Source organism: Castor canadensis, chromosome 3 (genome assembly GCF_047511655.1).
Source record: "Castor canadensis chromosome 3, mCasCan1.hap1v2, whole genome shotgun sequence".
Classification (NCBI taxonomy): domain Eukaryota; kingdom Metazoa; phylum Chordata; class Mammalia; order Rodentia; family Castoridae; genus Castor; species Castor canadensis.
The window spans coordinates 74,163,266-74,187,478 of NC_133388.1; the positions used below are offsets into that span (position 1 = coordinate 74,163,266).

General features: G+C 38.7%; 2 protein-coding genes across 5 annotated transcripts in view; both read right to left on the reverse strand.

Annotated features, from left to right (window-relative positions):
* Scfd1 (sec1 family domain containing 1) overlaps positions 1 to 10,856 on the reverse strand; it is a 109,009-nt gene extending 98,153 nt beyond the window's left edge. For all 3 annotated transcript variants that reach the window (XM_074068224.1, XM_074068223.1, XM_020156676.2), the window contains exon 1: positions 10,713 to 10,856. Coding sequence is in view for 1 of the 3 variants with exons in the window: in XM_020156676.2 (XP_020012265.1) it covers positions 10,713 to 10,764 (52 nt within the window). In the remaining 2 variants the exon portion in view is untranslated. The remainder of the gene's footprint in view (positions 1 to 10,712) is intronic.
* Positions 10,857 to 11,733: 877 nt separating this feature from the next.
* The window catches only part of G2e3 (G2/M-phase specific E3 ubiquitin protein ligase), a 66,924-nt gene continuing 54,444 nt past the window's right edge, over positions 11,734 to 24,213 (reverse strand). For both annotated transcript variants that reach the window (XM_020156673.2, XM_074068222.1), the window contains exons 13-15: positions 20,502 to 20,674; positions 16,798 to 16,988; positions 11,734 to 16,039 (exon numbers count right to left, since the gene is read on the reverse strand). In XM_020156673.2, the coding sequence (XP_020012262.2) occupies positions 15,783 to 16,039; positions 16,798 to 16,988; positions 20,502 to 20,674 (621 nt within the window). In that variant the 3' untranslated portion in view covers positions 11,734 to 15,782. The remainder of the gene's footprint in view (positions 16,040 to 16,797; positions 16,989 to 20,501; positions 20,675 to 24,213) is intronic.

A 24,213-nucleotide genomic window follows, 5' to 3' on the forward strand; every position in this document is an offset into this window, starting at 1 on the left:
TTCCCTTATATTGACTGCTGGCAGGATGCTGTCCTCAGCCGGCCCACATGGCTAAGGCCTTACCTGGAAGAGGCCTGGAGAACTATGATGGCTAGGGTGGCTGCAGATTCCAAGCGTAGAGAGAAAGCAAAGGAGCTCGTACTGGCTGAGGAACCTGAGGAAGTACCACCAACCTATGTGCCGCTCTATCTACCTCTGCCACCAGTGCCTGGTTCTGCACCCTGCCTCTGACACCGGAGGGAAAAACTCAAGGGAAGTCACACCTGTAAAATCTGCTTCAGAAGCTTCTGGGGCCTGAGCTCCCCTGACTTCCCTAAGTCTTGAGGACTCTATACCCACTCTGAGTCCACCAGTGCTCACCCCACATCCCCCACTTGATTGGGAACATCTGACCAGTCTCCTCAGACTCCCGCTGCCTTGCATATCCCTCTGAGGGAGGCCCAAAGCCCTATGTATTATGACCCAGAAGGACGGGCACTTGTCTATCAGCCCTTTACACCACAGACCTCCTCAACTGGAAACATCATACCTCCTCCTTCACAGAAAGGCCTCAGGCTCTGCTTGACTTGATGCAGTCTATCATCCAGACTCACAAGCCCACATGGACAGACTGTCAACAGCTTCTCCACACAATTCAATACTGGAGAGAGCGATGCCATATGCTGGCAGCTCTAAAGTGGTTAGAAGATCATGCCCCTGAGGGTACTCTAAATGCCCAAGTACATGCCCTAGTTCCCTAAGGAAGACCCCTCCATTGGGACCCCAATAATAGCTGAGATCACCAGTGACTTGAATGGTATCAGGAGGCATTATTGGGAGACATGAAGGAAGGAGGGAAAAAGGCCATGAACATGAGCAGAACATCAGAAGTCCTCCAAAGGCCAGATGAGAGTCCCAGCCAGGTCTATGAGCGCTTGTGTGAGGCTTTCCATTTGTACACTGCCTTTGATCCAGAAGCCACTGAAAACCAGCAGATGATTAATGGTGATTTTGTTGGCCAGGCCCAGGGAGACTGAAGGTGAAAATTGCAGAAATTGGAGGGATTTGTTGGAATGAATGCTAGCCAGCTTCTGGAGGTGGCCACAAAGGTTTTTGTCAGTCAAGATCAGGGTAGGCAGGAGACTGACAGGAAAATGAAAAGGAAAATGGACCTTCTTGCAGCAGCCCTTGTTGGACAGTCAGATGGGCCCTGGTGAGCTACTCCAGGCAGAGGCAATCCCCGAGGATGATAGCAGATGCCTCTAGGGTGCCCCAGTCCTAGGGAGGAACTGGAGTGAAATCAATATGTCTACTGTCTTCAGGAAGGGTACTGGAAGAATGAATGTCCCCAGTGGGTCAGGGACTCCCCAAAGACCCCCCAAACAGAGGTAGAGGCCAAGTTGTTGAAGGAAAATACCAGTCTGCCCTCCAGGGGAGCCAGCCCCTAGAAGGAAAATATTGTCAGTCTGGCAAGCCTGGAAGGCTATAAGGAGTATTAGGACAGACCAGGCTTGCTTTTGCTAGGACAGAGCCTATGGTCCGAATGAAAATAGGGGGCCATCCCACTGATCTCAAAGTAGACACAGGTGCTGACCATTCAGTTGTGACCCAACCAGTGGGCCCTCTTTCCAACAAGCATACACTATTATTGGGGCTACAGAGGATGACTCTGCTACCCCTTCCTAATGGCTAGACAATGCAGTCTTGGGAGTCACGAAGTAAGGCATGAATTTCTCTATCTCCCTGATTGCCCTGTGGGCCTGATGGGCCAGGACTTGTTATGCAAACTGAGGGCACAGATAACTTTTGATTCAGATGGCACAGAAGCGTTAAAGTTAAAGTTGCGAGGACCCAAGGCAAAGACTGTAATCCTCATAGTTGCACAAGAGGAGGAATGGTGGTCCTATACCCCTGAGGGGAGGCCTCTTGAGAGTCCTGAACTTCCCTTCAAGATTCCAGGTGTATGGGCTGAAGGTAACCCCCCAGGCCTGGCCCGAAATGTGCCCCCAATAGTGGTGGAACGAAAGTCAGGACTCACCCCTGTAAGCCAGAAAGAGTACTTTATTCCTTGCAAGGCCCAGATTGGAATTCAAAAACACTTTGACAGATTCTTAAAATATGGGATCTTCTGGCCTTGTTAGTCATCTTGGAACGCCCTCCTATTACCAGTCCAGAAATCGGGGACTGAGGCCAGTTCGGGATCTCTGGGCAGTAAATTCAGCAACAGTCACTTTGCACCCCACAGTCCCAAATCCATACACACTTTTAGGCCCAGCTGAGGCAAAGTTTTTAACCTGCCTAGTTCTTAAAGACACATTCTTCTGCATCTGCCTGGCCCCACAGAGCCAGCCTATTTTTGCCTTCCATTGGGAAAATCCCAACACTGGGGAAAAGGAACAGCTAACCTGGACTTGGTTGACACAAGGTTTCAAAAATTCATCCTCTATTTTTGGAACTGCCTTGGATTCCAACCTAAATGCCTTCTCAGCTGACCAGCATGGCTGCACATTCCTCCAATATGTAGATGACCTTCTGCTGGCTAGACCAACTTGGGAGGACTGTATGGAAGGGACATGCCTTCTCCTTTCTCTTTTATGGGAGGCAGGATACAAAGTCTTTAGGAAGAAGGCCCAGATTTGCCAAAACACTGTCAAATACCTTGGCTTTCACCTGTTCCAGGGGCATCGCAGGCTTGGCACGGACAGAAAACAGGCTGTATGTTCCATTCCAGTGCCTAAAACCCACCAGCAAATTAGAGAGTTTTTGGGAGCTGCAGGTTTCTGTTGAATCTGGATCCCTAACTACTCCCTCTTGGCCAAACCCCTCTATGAAGCCACAAAGGGGACAGCCTTTAGTATGGGGGAGGGAGCAAGAGAAAGCCTTTAAAGAAATCATGAAGGCACTCACCAATGCCCCTGCTCTAGGCCTGCCAGATGTGATGAAGCCCTTTTCTTATATGTTCATGAGAGAAAGGGAACAGCTATTGGGGTCCTGACTCAATTACTAGACTCCTAGCACCATCCAGTGACTTACTTGTCAAAACAACTTGATGCCATTCCCCGAAGCTGGCCACCATGCCTGTATGCTCTGGCAGCCACTGCTGCCCTGGTGACAGAAGCAGATAAGCTCACCTTAGGGCAAGCTGAGTGTTCCCCACTCAGTTCTGACACTCATGGAATATAAGGGAAATTATTGCCTGACTAATTCTCGGATGGTTGAATACCAGAGTATGCTATATGAAAATCTGTGCATCCAGATAGAGGTTGTTAAGACTCTAAACCCAGCCACTCTTCTGCCTATTGACTCCTGCCCTCCCAGAGCATGACTGTTTAGAGGTTATGAATGAGGTTTTCTTGAGCCAACCAGATCTAACCAATCAGCCAACTGGCAATCCAGATGTTGAATATTTCACAGATGGCAGCAGCTTTGTCTGGGATGGTGTAAGTTTTGCTGTTTATGCAGTAGTGACTTTGGACTCAGTTATTGAGGCTTGCCTGCTGCCAGTTGGGTCTTCTGCACAAAAGGCTGAACTTGTCGCCCTCATGCAGGCACTCTAGCTTGCTGCAGGAGTACAAGTAAGCATTTATACTGACTCTAAATATGTCTTCACAACCATTCATGCCAATGGGGCCTTATATAAAGAGAAGGGACTCATTTACTTGGGAGGAAAAAATATCAAATATGGGCAGGAAATCCTTGAACTGCTACACACCACGTGTGCCTCTAAATGGTTGGTAGTTATACACTGTCAAGGGCACAAGAAGGGAGATGCAACAAACGCCCGGGGAAACCAGAAAGCTGATAAAGAGGCCAAGCAAGTGGCCCTCACGAGGGGACCAGCTCCAACTGTTCTGAGGGCTGCCATGTTCCCATGCCCCCTAGCTGAATGGGACCCACAGTACACACCACAAGAAAAGGCCTGGTTTAAGACTGAGGAGGGAAATTTTCTCCCAAATGGATGGTGGAAATTTGCTGATGGCCATATTACCATACCTGAGTCCCTACATTTGTCAAGCAGTCCCATGAGGGAACTCATTCAGGGCAAACAGCTCTTGAGACTACCCTGGCCCAGCATTTTTATGTCCCAAAGCTCTCCAACACAAGTAAGACAGTATGTGAGAGATGTATCTTATGTGCCCAAAACAATCCCAGAAAAGGGCCAAGGGCGCCCTCTTGTGCCCAGAGTGTTGGTGGAACTCCTCTTGAAAACTTGATCATGGACTTCACTGAAATGACTTCACTGAAATGAGTTCAAGGATGCAAATATCTGTTGGTGTTTGTTTGATCCTTCTCAGGATAGGTGGAAAATCATCCCTCAGTTTGGAACACCTGTTATCTATTGGGTCAGATAATGGGCCAGCCCTTGTGGCAGAGGTGGTACAGTTAATGTCTAAGGGCTTAGGAATCACTTGGAAGTTGCACATGGCCTACCGCTCCCAGAGTTCAGAAAAGGTGGAGCAAATGAACAGAACCCTAAAATTACAGTTATGAAAATCGTGTCAAGAGACCCATCTGCAGTGGGATCAATTATTACCCATAGGATTACCAATTATTACCCAAGGATTAGGTCTAGCCCCACAAAGCAGACAGGGCCCTCAGCCTTTGAAGTCCTTTATGGACACCCATCCCCCTTAATCAAAGGCATAATGGGGGACCTTAAGGAAATAGGTGACCTCACCTTGAGGCAGCAGATGCAGGTCCTTGGGCCAACTCTCTCAAAAATCAGAGTGGGTTTGTGAGAAACTCCCTGTTAGTCTGACAACTCCCATGCACCCTTACAAGGCAGGGGATGCCGTCTGGGTAAAAGAATGTCATGTCCAACCACCTCATTGGAGAGACCCTTTTTTTGTTATTTTGTCTACTCCAACCGCAGTCAAAGTAGCAGAGATTGCTCCTTGGATCCATCACATCTGAGTCAAGCCAGCTTCTCTCGAGTGGGAGTATATCCCTGATTCAGGTTCACTGTGTAAGATCACTCTCCGGAATGTCAGCACGCTTCCTTGACAGAACTCTGCTTCTCAGGAGACAACAAGACACCACAAATGATGGGATAGTAGCCCTGCTCTAGTCACTATGAAAGTTGACTAGTCTATGCACAGCAAAAGCTTAAGGAGTTGACTCTCCGACAGGATCAAAAGATTGTTTTCCATACCAGTTATTTCACTGTAATGCACTGTCCCCCCTTGTCTGTATCTGTTATTGTAGTTCTTGCCCTAGTCTTTGCCATAGGTTTGCAGAAACTGCCCCTGCTGACCGGACTCATGGTGAAAAGTTTTTACTAGCTGTCTTCTACCTCTTTTGGGCAGGATCCATAACTACTATTTATTGTTACTGATCTGGTTCCTTTCATGGCCCCAGAGCCCTCATCCTGTGACCTATGTATGCATTACTACTTGGCAGGAAGCGCTATCACCAGGACTTTGCTTTTCCACACTTATTATTCCTGTGGAGGCACCGTTATCGGGTCATGCACCCACAGCTATACCACCTATTTGGTGTGTTCCCTATGGTAGTCGGCATTTTTGCTTCAACCCCACTTACTCTTGGTATCAATGGCTAGAAGTCTGAAGCTTTTACAGCACTGGCAGCCTCATTAACCAGACCAGGGTTAGTGACCCTAACAAACCTGTGTTTGTATATTTTGATGTGTGTGCCACAATAGCCACTATTTGTGGCTACTGTGGAGGCTTAGCCTGGGAGAAGCCTATATGCTGAAAGACAAGTATATGTGTCCAAAAAATAACCCACACATCAGTTATTGTGAGTCTTTTGAAGGGCTCTACTGCCCTTATTAGGGCTGTGTGGTATGGGTGCCATGGTAAAAGAAGGGGACTACTGCCCTTCTTCAGAGAGGGAAAACAATGCCCGACTGCACTCTTGGCACTTGTAACCCTGTAAATTTTTATCATTTTCAATCTCAGTGAACCCAGCTGGAAGACTGGACGGTCAACTGGCATTTTAGTTGATGGAAAGGGTGAGGATCCCAGTACTTTGCTACACTTCAGGCTCATCACAATTACTCATGAGAGTTTCTCATACCAAGTTGTTCCTCCTTTTATTAGGAAATGAGGAGTGAATTTTCCATCTCTGCCAAAGCCAAAAACTTGTTCCTCTCACTGGCTGAGTCCATAGTTCAGACACTGAATGTCACTATGTGCTATGTTTGTGGGGGGACCAATATGGGAGACCACTGGCCTTGGGGAGCAGGGGAAGTGGACCCATAGAAGCCTTTCAATGAGACTGCTTTCCCAAAACACAGGAAAGGCGTCTGGCTCCTAAAAATTTCCATCATTGGGAATTACTGTACCTCCCGCCCTGAAGGCCAATTCTCCACCCTGGTGGCAGATTTAACTTGTTTAGGACAGAAGTTTTACAACGATATTGTCCAAGAGACTCAATGGTGGGGAGCCCCAAACCACACTGAACCTCACCCCCACACACTGGCTAGCTTCTCTAATCTCTAGAAAGCTTAGAACAATCTTACTGCCAACACAGATTGGTGGGTACCCAGGGGGCTATATTGGATCTGTGGGAAGCAAGCTTGTATGGTGCTACCAAATGGCTGGTTTGGGTCTTGCATGCTACACTCAATCAGACCATCCTTTTTCTTGCTTCCCCTTAGGCAACGTGAAAAATTGGGAGTCCCCATATATGAAGAAAGATTAAGGAGACAACAATGGAGTGCCTTGCAAATTGGCAACTGGAAAGATAACGAATGTCCTCCTGAGTGAATCATCCAGTACTATGGTCCTGCCACTTGAGCAGAAGATGGGTCCTGGGGCTACTGCATCCCAATATATATGCCCAACTGCATCATCAGGCTGCAGGCTGTTGTTGAAATTATAACTAATGAAACTGCAAGGGCCCTCAATTTGCTGGCAAAACAGAGCACTAAGATGCGCAATGCCATCTACAAAACCGCTTGGCCTTAGACTATTTGCTTGCTTCTGAGGGAGGAGTTTGTGGAAAGTTTAACCTAAGCAACTGCTGCTTATAGATTGATGATGAAGGAAAAGTCATAGAGGAAATCAAAGACAGAATGAGAAAGCTTGTCCATGTCCCCGTCCAGACTTGGAGAGAATGGACTCCCAGTGACCTGTTTGGAGGATGATTCTCTGCCCTGGGTGGTTTCAAAACCCTCACAGGGGTGGTAAGCCTTGTCTTGGGAGCATGTTTAATATTACCCTGCCTGCTTCCCCTAGTATTGTGGTCTATCAGGACCATTATGGAGGTCACTATAGAAAGGAAGATGGCCGTGCATGTAATGGTGCTATGGAAATACAAACCCCTAGAACAAGATGATGCTCTTTCACCCTAGGTAGGTCCAAGCATCAAAGGGGGGGAATGATGTAGCAGGGAGGAGGACTAGAGAAGAAATAGGCCTGCATTCTGATAAGGTAGCAGGGAGGAAGGGATGGCGTGGCAGAGAGATAAAACTTAAAATTTCTAAATGTGTAGAAGGTCACATAACATTAGGGTGAAATAGCCTATAGAACTGCATAGTAACCATATATGGATTAGACCTTTTTTGCTTCTGTAACCTGCTTGCTAGGGCATATAAGATAAGACTCCTTTGTTCTTGGGGCTCAGCCTTTGGACATGAATCCCGAGTCTGTGCCAGCAAAATAAAATGCTCCTTCCTACTAAACTGCCTTGGTGTCCTATACCTCAGCTTGAGATTTCCACAACAGAGGGACAAAGATAATCAAGAAATAAGTAAAACATTACAGTATATGAGATCATGATAAACACTATGCAGAAAAATACGATTGAGGAGAGGGAAAACGGAGGTGGTGTTCATTTTTAAATAGGAATCAGGGAAGGCCTCTTAAAGATTGAAACATTTGAATAAAGGCTGAAAGGAGGTGAGGCAGTGAGCATGCAGTTACCTTTGAATGAAGATCCAGGGAGAGGAAACAAATACAAAGGTTCTGAGGTGGGAGCATTACTGGTATGTTCAAGGAAAGGGAGAGTAATAAGGAGTGAGGTCAGAAAGGTAAGTGGAGACTACATCATATAAGGTCTTGCAGACTACTGTTAAGATCACTTTGTTGTTACCATGATTGGAATGAGATGCTACTGGAAGGTTTTCAGCAAACATAAGACACGATTATTTTGGGTGCTGTAGGGAAAAGTACAGGAAGGAGGGGAATAGGATCATAAAAGCAAATAGTCCAAATAGAAAATTATTATGATCTTGGTGAGAGCAATTCCCATGGGTAAGTACTGGATATACTTTTAGAATAGAACTGACAAAATTTACTGACAGATTTGACATGAGTTATGAAAGAGAAAGTCAAGACAATTACATGGCTTTTGACCCCAGCAAGTAACAGGATGAAGGTGCCATTAACTGCTAGAAGGTGACCTAAATTCAGAGGAGAGATTTAGACTAGTGATATAAATCTGGGAATATCACTATACATATTACTTAAAGGTAAGAGACTGCATGAGATCATTACAGGAGACAAAGAAGTTGATTTCAGGCTCTGGAACTTTGAGAAGAAGGGGAGAAGAGCAAGAACCTGAAACAGTAACAGAGGAGGAAGTAGCTTATTCTGCATGTTGAACTGAAGGAAAGGACAGCAGGGAGTGATCCATGAAACTTTCACAAAGATGGCATTTGAGATGATCTTGTAAAAATTAGTAAAGAGTCTTTAGAAAGATAAAGCAAGAAACAGGCTTGCTAGTTGATCCTCTTTGTACCTTAGTTTCCTCATCTGTAAAATGGAGATAATAATTAACATAAAACCACTTAAAACAGTGTCTGGTAATAATAAATGCTCAATGAGTATCAACTGCTATCTCATCTACCCAAACCAACTGCAAATTCTTTTGTATCAAAGTGTCTTGTATCTAGAATATTTGATGACTGAGTTATTTCTCAGTAACAGTCTCGATAGGCACAAACCAGGGAAATGTTCACTTCTGCTACTATAATACATATAAAGGGATTTACTTTCCTCTGAAAATAAGACAGAACATAGTTATGATACTAATTTAATGAATAAATGATGTAGCAAGAACTATCTACTAATGATGTGAAATCTTGCTATAATGAAGCTTATTTCCATAGAAATACAAACTATAATGTTAGCTTTTAATGTTTTACAGTTTCTACATGTAAAAATTTGCTATCATACAAATTAAACTTTTTGAAAAGCTCCCTTGTATTGATAGTTTCATTGGCATGCTATTTTTTTTAAAATGGGTAGTATGATCTAATTCATTTAGCTTTACTAAGCTGCTAACAGGGGCTTCTGTTTACATATAAAAAACATCAAGTATTCCCCAAGTCTATTATTTTCATTTTTTGGTGATACTGGGGTTTGAACTCAGAGCTTCATGCTTGCTAGGCAGGTGCTCAGCCATGTGGCTCAGGCTTCCAGCCTTTGCTCTGGTTCCTTGAGTTAGGATCTTGCTTTTTGCCCAGCTGACCTGAACTGCAATCTTCTTATTTACACATCCTGTTGCAGCTGGGATGCCAAGGCACACATCACAGTGACCAGCTACTGAGTGAGTTAGGGTCTCACAAACTTTTGGTCAGAGCTGGCCTCGAACCATTATCCTCCTGATCTCAGTCTCTTGAATAGCTAGAATTACCTGTATTAGCCATTGCTCCCAGATTCCCAAATCTTATTTGTATTTTCCTATATTTAGGTTATACTTCACTTCCTCTGATGGGTTTTTATTAAATTACCTACAAAGAAGTATTGAACAAAATTCAGTATGCCTTATGGGTCTTTACTAGAGTGAAGTCTATCATTAATTTTTTTTAAACGACAGAGGAAGGAGTCAGGTATAGCCCAAATCCTTTCTATAGGTCATATTAACTGTAACTATTTCTTGTGCAAACCCCCATAATTTCAGGACACAAAATTTCCAAGTATAAACATTCCTGATGGCTTATTTCTATTAGAATAATATTAGAATATTAGAATAAGTAGCTTCACAACTTTCAAGTAGCTAATAGGCACAACACCAGTAGTTTGTAACTCAGATGCACAAACCAAGTTGCCATCAGTTTACAGCAAATAAGGCAAAACTAGAAATGTCAAGATGAAAAAAACAAATCAAAAAGTAAGAAACACGTATCTCTACCATATTTTGCTGTGGAAATGTTAACTATATAAATATTCCTACTGAAGATAAAACTATAATACTATTTTAAAACACTAACTGTCAACTAGTGTTTCTAAATGGGGAAGCCATTCATTTATTTTGCGTCTCCAATTCCTTCCAACAAGCTGAAGAACGAATTTTTTATCGCCTAGACATTTTTCTTCGGGTTTCGTTAAAAGATAGGTCAAAAGGAAAGAGATGGCACAAAGTAAGCAGTGCTGGGAAACAGCGGAAAAAGAAGGGAAAAACAAAACCGGGAGACTTGAAAAATGCACAGAAGCAAACCCAGCGACCTCGTAAGTGGCAACGAGGAAAGAAAATGCCAGCTGCCTGTTCTTACTTGATGGCCTTCTGAGGCCGGGTAATAGGAGGATGGTAGCGAGGTGCCCACCCCGAGGCCGCTTCTCTGTCAACACAGGTGAGGGGCCGGGTCCTTAAGCTAAGGACATCTCTCCCCCCAACTCAAAGGGGAGGGATTCCTGGTGCTCTAGAGGACTAAGCTCCTGAGTCCGTCTCTGAGGAGCACGCACGACGACTGAGGACGACAAGCAGAGGAAAGGAATGTCGCTGCTCGGGCGAGCACAAAACCGCAGAGAGAGAAATGAGAGTACCTGTCTGCCTCTCCCGAATACCGACTGCCGCCGCCATCTTGCCTCCCACCATCCACCGCTGGGCTGGCGGCCGCAGCCCGAAGATGACGTGGCCGACCCCAGCGCCCCGGAAGCAGAGCCCGGAGGGGCGGGACCAGAGGAGGAGCCTGGAGCCGACCCCGCCTCCCTGCCACCCCGCCACTCTCAGAACTGCGAGGCCAAGCGGGGTTCAGGCCTGCTTTGGCACACCTGCCTTCTCAGACCATGGCACCTTTAAATCGATTCTTAGGGTGGCGTGGTCGTTTACCAAGCATGTACGTGGAAACAACAGCCTAGGGTCGTACGGTCCCAGGGCTGCGGTAAACCAAGCTTCAGAAACGAAGTGGAGCTTCCCAGCGCACCACTTTCCACTCCCTCCCTTTTGGGCAAAGCGGTCTAACTTTATGGTTTGCGCAGGGACACAGGAAACAGGAAGGTGCAAGATGGCAAAATTCCTCCTTCCTTTCAGTAATTACAAAATCCAAAAATGTTACTTTGGGGGAAGTTGGGCACTGTGCCGGTGTTTGTACACTACATGTAATTACAAAAAGAATTCCATATTGAGGATTTCTGTAATCCACAGATTTTATTGGATGCCAAAAATACACAAAGACAACACATTTCCCATATATTCAAAAAAGTTTACTGATAGACATCGCAGTTGCCGTTTACTGTTATGAAGCTACACCAAATTCTAAAATGAAATGGACTGTGCCTCAAAAATGTTTCAAAATTATATAAATGAAATCGTTATTCTAACAATCATTTAAAAGCCAATTCTATTTTATTATAAAATACTAACTTCTCTAATTCACAAATAAAGATGCTTTATCATTAAATTCAAAACATTATTTTTAACACGAATGTCGTAGCATGGAAGCTACATTCTTAATAATTACATCATCTCTTATTTTATAGCCAACTGGCATATCCATTAAGAGGCAACTGGAATACCTAAATATTTTCTTCAGTGTTATTTTGGAGGAATCTTCAATGATGTGTGTTTCTAATTAAACAAAAATGACAGTTCCTGCCTATGGGGAAATTATACTGCATTCTGTAGTGTCCATGGAATATAAAGCATAGACTTTCCCACCTTCCAATATATGAGAGCTCAATCTTATTCACTTGGATACTTCCACTTTTAAATGCAAATCATCTGGAAATGATTATTTCCACTCCATCACAGACTCCAAGACTATATGAATCATATTAACATAAAATACTAAGATAATGTTAACATCTACGTACAGTGTATGTGTATATAAAATAAAAACTGTCCTGGAATGTACACCAAGTGTGGACAATAATAAAAAATACACCCCACCGAACAACAGCAGCAGCAGTAGACAAATAGTCCTTGCAGGGCTGAGACTGAGTAAGCTATTTGTAGGGCCTACACTTGCTAGCTTGAGTCCCATTCATCTACCTATCCAGATTTTTGGCTTAAACCACATATGTTGGCAAGCTATTTTACATTACAGGATAGTTTTATCATAGAATACCCCAGAAGAGCTCATTTCTTGAGAGGTTCCTGGCTATCAATCAACAATTACTTACACAGGATCTTTCCAATGTACAGAGTAAAGGATCTTGGATCTTACACAGTTTTGTCAGAATCTTAACCTTGTTAGGAGACTAGGTGGTAAGAAGAGGGGACAAAAGGGTAATAGGAGGGGGTGAATATGGCCAAAGTATGTATATATATATATATATATATATTTTATATATATATATAAAAAACTTGTAAGTGTATATATATATATGAAAATGTAATGGAACCCATCATTTTTGTACAATGGTAAAAAAAGAGGAAAAGAAATACTTGGCATTAGAAAGAAAAAAGAATCAACCATAATCTAGTTTATATAAGCACTTCATATTTAGTGGTATAAACACATTTATTTAGAAAACTTTATTGTAAGTTCTCATGCTTCATGCTTTTTTGGTTGAATCATTTAAAAAGGAAGGAAAAATAGTCTGACACATAAACTGTCATTTTGCACAACACCTGACATTCAGTAGATATTAGAATGCTTGAAAATTGGAAAAGCGTCAAAATCAGAATTTGAAAATTCTGTTTCTTTGAGACAGTCCAAATTTTTCCTAAACTATAGGTAACGTATATTTGAGTATTTATCATTAACACGTGTTCTTATGCCTTGTATTACATTATTTGAAGCATAAAAATTAGTTAAAGGCTTATTGTAAAAGAAACAATGAAGTATGTGATAATCATTTTCTTATAGTAACAAAATCTAAAGGCAAAGTCATTGAGAAAACTTTCAAATTTCCCTCAGTGTTTTAGCAGAGGTTTAGCAGAAGTTTCAAAAGCTTCCATATAATTAGGGGGAAACTTATACATTAAATAGAAGAAAAGTGAATTCTCATGCTAGTAATCAAATGAAGGGTTTTTACTGAACCCAAACAAAGAACTGTTCCTTCAGAATAAAGAAACAAAATTACAAAGTATAAAATCATTATCTACTTTCTGATAATTTAGAAAATCCTCAGTTTAAATACTAAAACAGTAAAGTGACTAAGTACAAGAATGGCACTGTATAAAAGCCTTAAGATAGAAGTTCCCATGTTAAAAGGTTGAAAATCTGTCTTAAAACAATGAACATAAAACCAAACAAACCCTTCACAATAGATGAGTAGTCAATTTATGGTCTTCCTCAATATTGAGAGCAACAGAAAACAACCTTAAAATATATGGCCATTTAGACAATTGAAATACTTAAGAAATACATTTGCAAACTTACAAAGGTTTATAGCATAATAGCTTTTTAAAATTCAATGTAAGCATTGTGCTATAAAAATGAGTAGAAAAAAATCAATTATAATACCAACAACCTAAAATAGTAATATTGCAAAAAATAAGCAACAGGTTTCTCTGATATACCTTGACTATACAGATTGGCCCAAAGATCATACTAATGAAACAACCTTAAGCCAGAAGATATTTTGTTATCTGAATACTTACCTTAAGAGCTAAATATCATAAGTTACCACTAAGCATGCAAGAACAGGGAACTGAAATATTGTTTATAACCTTTGCTGCCCAAGCACATTGCTTCCCATGCTTACCCCAAACCAACAACATATGAGAGCGACAGTGCTTTATTGGCTTTGATAACTACTCTACAGGTACTTAAACTCACAAACCAGAAAACAGCACTAATTACATTTTTGGCATTGTATTAATTTGATGGCTTTCAAGATTTTATAAATCTAGGTAGGTTAAGCAATAAAATATCAGTTTGTAAACAAATTTGGAATAAAAGCAGTGTGGTGAATTTGAAGTTTATGTTATTTAAACTTTTTTGATAATTGATCCTTTCAATAATCTAACAAAATTAACATAAAACAAAGAAATGCCTCTATATTGCTAAATACTTAAAATTAAAGTAAAACTTTAATTTGCTAGTATATTACTTTTTTGTTCACATAACTTGAAATAACATGAACTAGCAGGAAAAACAGGATGTTTTAGTTTTCCTTTGGTGTTAAGAGATGTATTACCTATATAAAATTAATATCTATTTTTCTTTAAATATACCAATATTTTAAGTCTATTTCGTGGGGAGGATATGACAAATTGTTACTACCTGCTTTGTGTATCAAGAAAAATGTGGTTAAAACATTTTACCTCTTATAATAATTTACCGATCATAATGATTTTGTTAGTGTAAAACTGGGGCTTTATCTCATTTATAGTTGATAACAGATTAGGGACATTAGATTTTCCCAAGTTTTTCTTTTGTAATAGTGCAAATATGGGGACACAACTATGGGACTATATATCTTCAAATTATTTATTATATGATTTCTTGTTGCTTTTATTAGCATTAATATAGTTCAAAAATAAATCACTGCCAAGACAATGGTGGTACACACCTGTAATCCCAGGACTTGGGAGGGAGAAGTAGGGTGATGAGTTTGAGCGGTCAGCCCATGCTACATAGTGAGATCCTGTCTCAAAACCAAAACCAAACAGAAAACAAACAAACAAGACTGAAACTAAAACCAAACTCCCAAACAAAACCTTATAGAAAAGCTTACATTTTTTTCAGAAGAATATCCAGAAACACTTATCTCTGTGTTAGGGGTTTTTCATTCTATTTGTATTTCTTTTTTACTTTATTTATACATTGCTTATATAAAAACAGATATCATTTAGAGCAAAGAAGATAGCTGCATAATGCCATGGTACCAGCTTAACTATCATACAACTGTACTGATAATAAATAACTGTCAAAGAGCCAAGTCTACCACATGATAATCCACAGAGATCATTTGGACACCTAACATGATTATGAATCAGACATCCTGCAGACCACACAGGATACAGAAAAAAGTCCTGATTAAAACCAAGGCTTTGAAGAAGATACACTTTCTTAGGTATTTTAACCACCTTAGAAGTGTCTTCAAGCCTACTGAATGTCCATAGATTCCAGAATTATTTGTGCAATTCTGCTTCTTACTTAATACTTCTCATTAGGCATAATCTAATTGTATTATTGGTTATCTTAATATAAGTCACTGTTCTAAAAACATTTTTTCAATAATAATTTAGTGCCATCCCAGAAAAGCATACATATAATGCACACCCCAGAATATATGCCTCTGATTTTCAAGAGAAGATTTTACTAACTAGATTTTCTATTTAATGCTTTGAAGTAAGGGATATTTGAAAGCTGCATAAAACTAGAAAGATCTGGACATCCTATAGATAAGCCTAATTTATAAAAATAGTGAGTAAACAGTTTCTTATTATGTACCATGCTACTATGCCTGATTAAAGTCTGTACAAACATTTTAAAGTATTTATATTGTAGTTTATGAAGCATGTATATTAATAGAAAAATATCACTAATTTTTACTAGAATGCCTTAACCAAAACTTTTGTTTAAATGGCCAAAACCTTTATGCTCATATCATAAATTTTATTGGGCCAAGATGATAAATTTCTTCAAAAGTGATGATTAATAGAAACAAGGTTATCAATAGCAGCTTGTGAAGAAGCATCACTTTCTTCAAAGAAGCATTTTAATGTTCAATGTAGTGAGAACTTTCTTCCTTTTCTAGTCTTAGAGTGTCTCTTATGGCGAAGTCCATGTTTTCTTGAAACTTTGTATATGTACTGGTGATTGGCAAAGCTAAACAGTTATTACATTTGTTTCCAACAGGAAAATCCATATGTAGACACTCAATTGAAGGAGCGGGTTTAAATCCAGCAGGTGGAATAGAGCTGCAACCAGTTGCAAAAATAAGAATGTCTTCCAATGTTGTTGCAGATTTACCATCTGAAAAGTTTATCAATCAAATAGTTAAAAAGAAATCCATGTTACATACTGCTATCATCATAGACTCTTTCCCAGCTAGACTGGGGATACTGAAAGGCAAAGACTTCTACGTTCATGTCAAACTAAAACACTAAGTCAAACGTAATAACAGGCAAACAGTACATTCAACAAATGAATCTCAAAGTAGAAGGACTCAGAAAATCATTTAGTGCAATTATTCATCAGATATTTGACCTCTTCTAGATCACCACTAATTAATACACTAGTTTAAGAAATACAGATAATAAAACCTGAATGGTGAGAAAACAAATCTAACTAAAGTAAATTTCAAATAAGTTTTTTCTATTCTGCAAAATGGAATGATTTTACATTTCTAATGCTCAATAACAAATATTAGTGGCATAGTCCTAACCAGTGTTTAAAGAATAATCCATTTAAATTCAAATTGAAAAAGATGAAGTAGATTATTAGCTTTAACACTAGTCTATGCTGTGGAAATCATCCATACATTTAAAGATTTGAAGGAAAAATGCCTTTCATCTTAAATTATCTAGAGGAAAACAAACTGCAAAATGTAAATTTACTCAGTAACCTTTTCTTATCACTTCTAACTGATCCATTTATTCGAAATAAGTGGGGTTTTTGGTAAATATAGAGTTAACTGATTTAAGTCTTGCTAATAGCAGGGGCAAAACTCTAAGAAATAAATATGTTGAAACAAACATCCTGAGATAAATAAAAATAAAATATGCACATACCCTCAACATTCTGTAAATAACTCTTCCAAAACCCCAAAGCTTGTACATCAGGTAATGTATGTACTGTAAAAAGATCAGTAAGAATTTTTGCAGAAAGATTCTCAGGTTTATGACAGAGGATGTTATAAAATGCTTCTGGGTAAGTCTGAATTTTCTCCAAGACACCAAGAGTTTTCAGACCCTGCTTAAAACTTGAGAAGAAAAACAATGAGTCAACATTCAAACCTGTGTGTTTGATATTAAAGAGTTAACATTTGCGCTAAATTACCTAGCATTTTGCAACACAGCTGATTAAAATTTAACAAATCCAAAGAACTACCATATGTATTCAAATATGAGAAATAATAAGGACATATGATATGTTTTCAGATCTACAATAGGAAATATACTGAGTATTTGTGACTACATTACTTGGCGTTCCAGTCGTAAAATTGTTAACTAAAAGAAGTAAACAGAAGTATTTTATGCTTCAGAGCTACTGATTATAAAAGTGAAGTTTCCTAGCAAGGGTTAGGAGCATGGCTCAAGTGGTAGATTGTCTCCCTAGAAGTATGAGGCCCTGAGTTCAAATCCCAGTAAAAAAAAAAAAAAAGATAAACCTTAACCACAGAAAATTTTGAAATGTTACATATTGCTAAAATGAATTTAACAAAGGGAAATATATTAATATGCATGATGAAACGAATCAATTTCTTAAATATAAAAAACAGGAAAAATACAAATCACAGATACCTCTAAATGCAAATTCTTATTAATACGCAAGAACAGGTTATCATTTTTGCCTATCAGATTGATTTTCTGGATTGTTTATCCTCCTTTCTCAGATAATCTGCTATACTGATTTATTTCTCCTTTCTATTGACTCTTTTTCAAGATAACCCAAACATGCTGCTCTGGTTAAATGTTTTTGATGCCCCCCAAGATTTATGTTGAAACTCAATCCCTAATGCAAACAGTACTGGGAGGTGTGGCTTTTCGAGAGGTCTAAAAGAAATCAGATCACTTCATTGCCAAAATCTGAACCATAAGTAAAAGTAAATGGCCCCAATTATTCATAAAATTGATATGCTAAATCCTTAAATGGTCCCTCTTCCCAATTACCAAGACCTATGAGTATCTTTTTCTGAAATATCTTCTATCTGCTGATTTTTATATATCCCTTTACAATGATCCTATTAGTGGAAACTGTGTACCAGGTATGTGAAGCTCCAAGTTGATATTCCATGCTGTAGCCACAGGGAGGTGCTAGCAATAAAACCTGACCTTTCATTCATCCAGAAGTAAGATGAATGGTGCTTTTCCTGTAACTGATTCCCTAGAACTTGTGAATGTTTTATTCAAATCTTTTACTTGATTACAGTTAAGATGAGATTAATTTCATTTTGAGATGAGATCATCCTACCTATATCGCTAGGCGGCCTCTAAATTCAATAAGCGTCTTATGAGACATATAAAAAAGAGACACACATAGAAGAAAAGGCCATGTGAAAAAAGGCAAAGACAGTAGTTATGCAATATAAGCCAAGTAATGCCTGGAAATGCCAGATACTAGAAGAGGCAAGAATGAACTCCCTCAATTTTGTAGAAAAAGTGAAGTCCTGCCAACACTTTGGTTTTGGATTTTAGGCCTCCAAAGCTAAGAGAGGATAAATTTCTTTTGTTTTAAGCCATTTAGTTCGTGATACGTTCTATGGCAAACACAGGAAAGACACATCCTGATGATGAAACAAAGCTCAAACTATTGAAATGGCTTCCAAGCCCCCATACTGTAACCCTTGCATTTCTTTCTAGCTTTCACTTTCTGTTGATTTCTGAAGTAAATTCCAGTCAAATTTAGGCTTGCCTAGTAAAAATCTGGACACATTAAAAACCCCGGAAAATAAAAGAAAACCATAAACTATCACACAATTTTTAAAGTTAATCAAATTTTTGTCATGTTTCCCAAGAATTTGTGAAAAATGACTTTTACCTGCATGTGGTAGCAAATGCCTATAATCCAGCACTCAGGAGGCAGAAGCAAGAGGATTGAGAGTTTAAGGCCAGCCTGAGCTACATAGTGAGACCCCATCTCAAAAAATAAAATATTCTACCCACTTGGCTAAATCCTAGGTTCTTACCACTTCTACTCTTCCTCACTCCCTTTTCTCCCTCTCTCTTTTTCTTAGTCTCTGTCTCTCTTTCTTTCTCTCTCAACATCCCCCAAATCGTCCTATCCTGTAATCTTAATGATAGTCTGCATTTCATTTTGGCTTCACTGTGTATGTACCACTAAGGAACACCTAGTTTTGTTCTGCCTGTTTTGGCACTTTGTACAAATGGTACCAAATGTGTATTTACTTTTCCATAACTTACTATTAAAGTAATTTTTACTTATTGTAAAGGTTCCTCTATCAGGAACATATTTCTGTTACTTCATTTGGGACAAATGTACTACCTTTAAACAAATGCTTTTTAAATCTTTGTCAATTTCTGTACTCACTGACCTTTTAAAAATTTCTAATTCACCCCGTTTTTGTTTTTGTTTTTTGTGGAACTGGGGTTTGAACTTAAGGCCTTGTGCTTACTAGTCAGGCAAGTGCTCTACCATTTGAACCATGCCTCCAGCCTTTTTTGCTTTTAGGTTATTTTTCTGATAGGCCTAGCCTCACACTTTTCACTTGGGGCTGGCATAGGACTGTGATCCTCCTCGCTATGCCTCTTGTGTAGCTGGTATTGCAGCTATTAGCCACAATGCTTAGCTTATTTATTGAGATGGGATCTTGTCAACTTTTTGCTTAGGCTGGTCTCAAACACAATCCTGATCTCTTCCTCTAGAATAGTTTGGAGTACAGATGTGTGCCCACCATGTCTGGTTTATAAGATACTCTTTACCAATAAGGACATTTCAACTTTTCATTTTAAGGGTAAATTTATGCATTTTATTCCTAAATTGTTAACAGTAAAATTATGTGTCTCTCATTATATAACATAGTTTATCTTAAGGCTTTTCTCCATTAATCTATTTATGGGGTACATACAGTAAGATTTTTTAGCTGTTTCATTTTGCTTCCTTTTATAATGAAATTAAAAAAAATAAAAATGAATTGATCACTTTTGAGATGCTATCATTATCTGGAATTTGTCTGAAAACAATATTGGGTCAATAACAAGGAAACAGTACAGATGAACACAATCAGCCACATCATCTCGGTAAGTGCTAAATGTGGGTGGGGGTCACATAGGCTGCTTTCATGAATATGAAGAAAGCTCTGGAGGTACGGTTCACGCAGCACAGCACTTGTCTAACAAGCACAAGGGCCTGAGTTGAAACACCAGTATTGTCAAAAAAAAAAAGTAGACATGCCTAAATTCCAAATTTCTTTTAAGGATTATTGGAACAGAAAATCTGAAGACCAGTATTCTAAAACTAACGAAGAGCAGGGACCAGATCCATCCTGTTAACTGAAGAAAGGTCGGGTCTGTATTGTCCAGCAGAGGACAGATACTCCTTAAGTTGCTAAGTGAATGAGCAGAGGTGAAACAGTTACCTCATCTGGCAGTAGTTGTAAAATAATTATTTATTCAGAAAAATAAACACAAATAGACTAATTTTTTTCTGAAATGAACACATATATTCATTACCAAAGAAACTCACATTATAAGATAATTAACCACTTTAAACATGTAATTTGAAAGAATGTTTAACTTACAAACAAACGTTTTACCTTTCAAAGGGTGCTTGTACTCTCTTAATTACATGGTAGAAAAGTATGTCTTTTGCCAACATATATTTATCATTTAATGTTGTTACAAGTCTTAGACATCCAATAAGTTCTAGGTAGTTATAGCATTCATTTATTACTGAGTTCAAGTCAGCCATGTTTGCTGCAGTATTTATCTGTAACATAGGAGAAAACACACTCATTTTACCCATTTACTTGTGAATGATCCTTACACTTCAACTGACACATTCCTTTACATTCAATTTTTGAATAAATCAGGGTAGAAAGTTATACCAAAAAATATTTTCCTAGAATCAATCTAATTCAACAAAATATTGTACATTTCCACCTTCAAGACATCTACAGCATAAGGTCACTTTAATACAGAAAATTATTTATATAAAATTTATAAATGACATTTAAAAAGTTAAAAGTCACCTTAGAAAAGCAAGAGAAATGACTTGATATTTCATGAGAGAGTATCAGCTGATACTTAAAAGAGGATAAAATTTTAACAAGTGTATTTTAGTAAATAGCATAAAAAGGTGCCAGATACTTTCATATAGTTTGGCTCTTGACCAAAGATAAAGAGGATAAAATAGGAGTCCATGAATAAACCATTAATGGAAGATTTACTTGCTATTTCTTCTTTCCAAAACATTTTCCCAGAGATTTTCATGAATTTCCCATTTGAGCTCTCTGCTGAAAACTGAGAAGTTTGTCTTGACTACTGTGTTGAAAATATTACCTTTACACTGTCAGAAACTAACAGAGAGTCACCAAAGAATATAGAACGAGGACTGTTAAGACAACACTGAAAAGTGCCTAAGTTTCAATGTTAGAGAAAGCACAAGGAAGCATCAAGGAAGATATGAAAAGCAGAAGAAAGTGCAATATTCAAGAAAACAGTAGGAAAGAATTCTATGAATGTAGTGCTTGTAGAAACTGGAGAAGAGAGGTTAGAAAAGCTTCTAGATATGAAGATATAGATCCTGGGATATAAGCTATGAACAAGCTAACTAACTTAAGAGAGTAGTTGGAATTTTATGAGCATTGCAATGAATCTGTGGATTGCTTTTGGTAGTACAGTCATTTTCATGGTATTAATTCTGCCAATCCATAAACAGTAGGCAGTCTTTCCATCTTCTGGTGTTTTCTTCAATGTTTTGTAGTTTTTGTTGTAGAGCTTTTCAACTCCTTGGTTAGGCTTATATCAAGGTCCATACATGTCTATGTATGTATGTATTTACTTATGGACTGCCTTTTTTATCATAACTGAACAATATTTTATATATAAGTTTGAGGGTGTTTCATTTTACTTTTCTTCACATTTTTATTAACAATATCCAAGAAAAGTTATTATACCAATGTTCAACAAGGCTGGTAAGTGAACTATCATTGGAAATGTAGCCCATAGGTTTAGGTGGTTTTTTTTACATAGTTGAATTCGTCCCCCTCCATCATTCTCCTTTACCCTCCCCCGCCTCCTTTCCCTAGAATAGTTTCAACAGGTCTCATATTTTCATTTACATACATGAGTATATAATATTTCCACCATATTCATCCTGTTACACCCTGTCCTTAACTTATAGTCTACTGTGAATGGGACTGTCTTCCTGTTCATTCTTGGCATGCAGAATAGCTATTGATTTTTATATGTTGATTTTATGTCCTATTATATTTCCAAAAGTATCAAATGTAGGATTTTGGTAGAATCTTTAGTGTAGAATCAACCATATGCAAATAGGGATAATGTGACTTCTTCCTTCCCTGTATGAACCTCTTTTTATTTCTTTCTCTTGCCTTATTGCTATGGCTAGAAATTCCAGCACTAAATTAAATAAGAGCAGGGAAAGTGGTCACCCTTTGCCTTCTTGTTCCTGACTTTTAGAGGAATGGTTTCAGTTTTTCCCCATTCAGTATGATGTTGGCTGTTGGTTTCTCATTTATAGCCTTTATTATGTTGAGGTACTTTCCCTCTGTACCTAGTTTCTTCAGAGCTTTTACTGTAAAAGGATGTTGAATTGTGTCAAAGGCTTAATCTGGATCAACTGAGATGATCTTATGATTTTTGCCCTTTATTCTGTTTATATGCTGTATTACGTTTATTGATTTGCATATGTTGAACCACCCTTGCATCCCTGGAATGAAACCAACTTGATCATGGTATATGATCTTTTTAATGTATTGTTGAATTCACTATACAAGTATTTTATTGAGAATTTTTGCATCTATGTTCATTAAAAAGATTGACCTATAATTCTTTTTTTTGTTGTGTCCATGTCCAGTTTTGGAATAAGCATAATACTCATTGAATGAGTTTAGTAGTGTTCCTTCCCTATTTCATGAAAAAGTTGGAGGAGTACTGGTGTTACTCTTTAAAGGTCTGGTAGAATTCAGGAATGAATCCACTGGGTTCAGGGCTTTTCTTTATTGGAAGACTATTACATAATATAGCACATAGAGTACATAGTATGTACATATATGTATATATTACTATTATATATATGAATCTATGTAAGTGGTTTATATCCTCTCAGTTCAATTTTGGTGGGTCAAATGAAACTAGAAATTTATCCATTTCTTCTAGACTATTCAGTTTAATTGAATACAGATTTTGAAAGTATTATCTAATGATATTTGGACTTCATGGGTATTTGTTGTGATACCCCCTTTGTCATCTCTAATTTTACCAACTGTCCAGAAACAAGAGCAAGAATTGACAAATGGGATAACATCAAATTTAAAAGTTTCTGCACATCAAACAACAACAAAAACAACACTACCTGAATCAAGAAACAACCCACAGAATGGGAGAAAATCTTCACCAGCTATTCAACAGATAAAGGACTAATATCCAGAATGTACAAAGAGCTCAAAAAACTAAATAGCAAGAGAACAAATAATCCAATTTAAAAAATGGGCAAGTGAGTAAACAGACAGTTCTCAGAAGAAGAAATTCAAATGGCTAATAAATACATGTGTTCAACATTCTTAGCCATAAAGGAAATGTGACCCGAAACTACACTAAGACTCCATCTCATCCCAATCTGCCTGGCAATCATTAAGACAACAAACAACAAATGCTGGTGAGGATGCTGGGGAAAAAAGAAACCCTCATACACTGTTGGTGATACAACCACCAGAAATTAGCATGGAGGTTCAAAAACATAAGAGACCTACCTTATGATCCTGTTATACCACTCTTGAGCATATATATGGAGTGAAAAATCAATTCACAAGACAGATACCTGCATATCCATGTTTACTGAAGCTATGTTCAAAATAGCTAAACTGTGGAATCAGCAAAGGTGTTCATAACTGATGAATGGATAAAGAAAAAATGCTATATATATATCTCATATATATATCTCATGGAATATTAGTCTGCCATAAAGAAAAGATGGAATTATGCCATTTGTTGAAAATGGACGGAACTGAAGATCATCATGTTGAATGAAGTAAGCCAAGCTCAAAAAGCCAAATATTTCATGGTCTTGCTCATTCGTGGAACCTAGACCTAAGATGATGATGGTGATGATGACAATGGGGCATGAGTGTGAAACGGGGACAGCTTGAGGGGGGGATCAATAGAGAGGGGATGGGGAAAGAAAAGGACCAAAATATACTACGTGTATGTGTGAAGACAGAATAATGAAATCCACTAAACACTGTATAAAAAAGAGGACTGGAGGAAGGGAGAATGGAAATATAA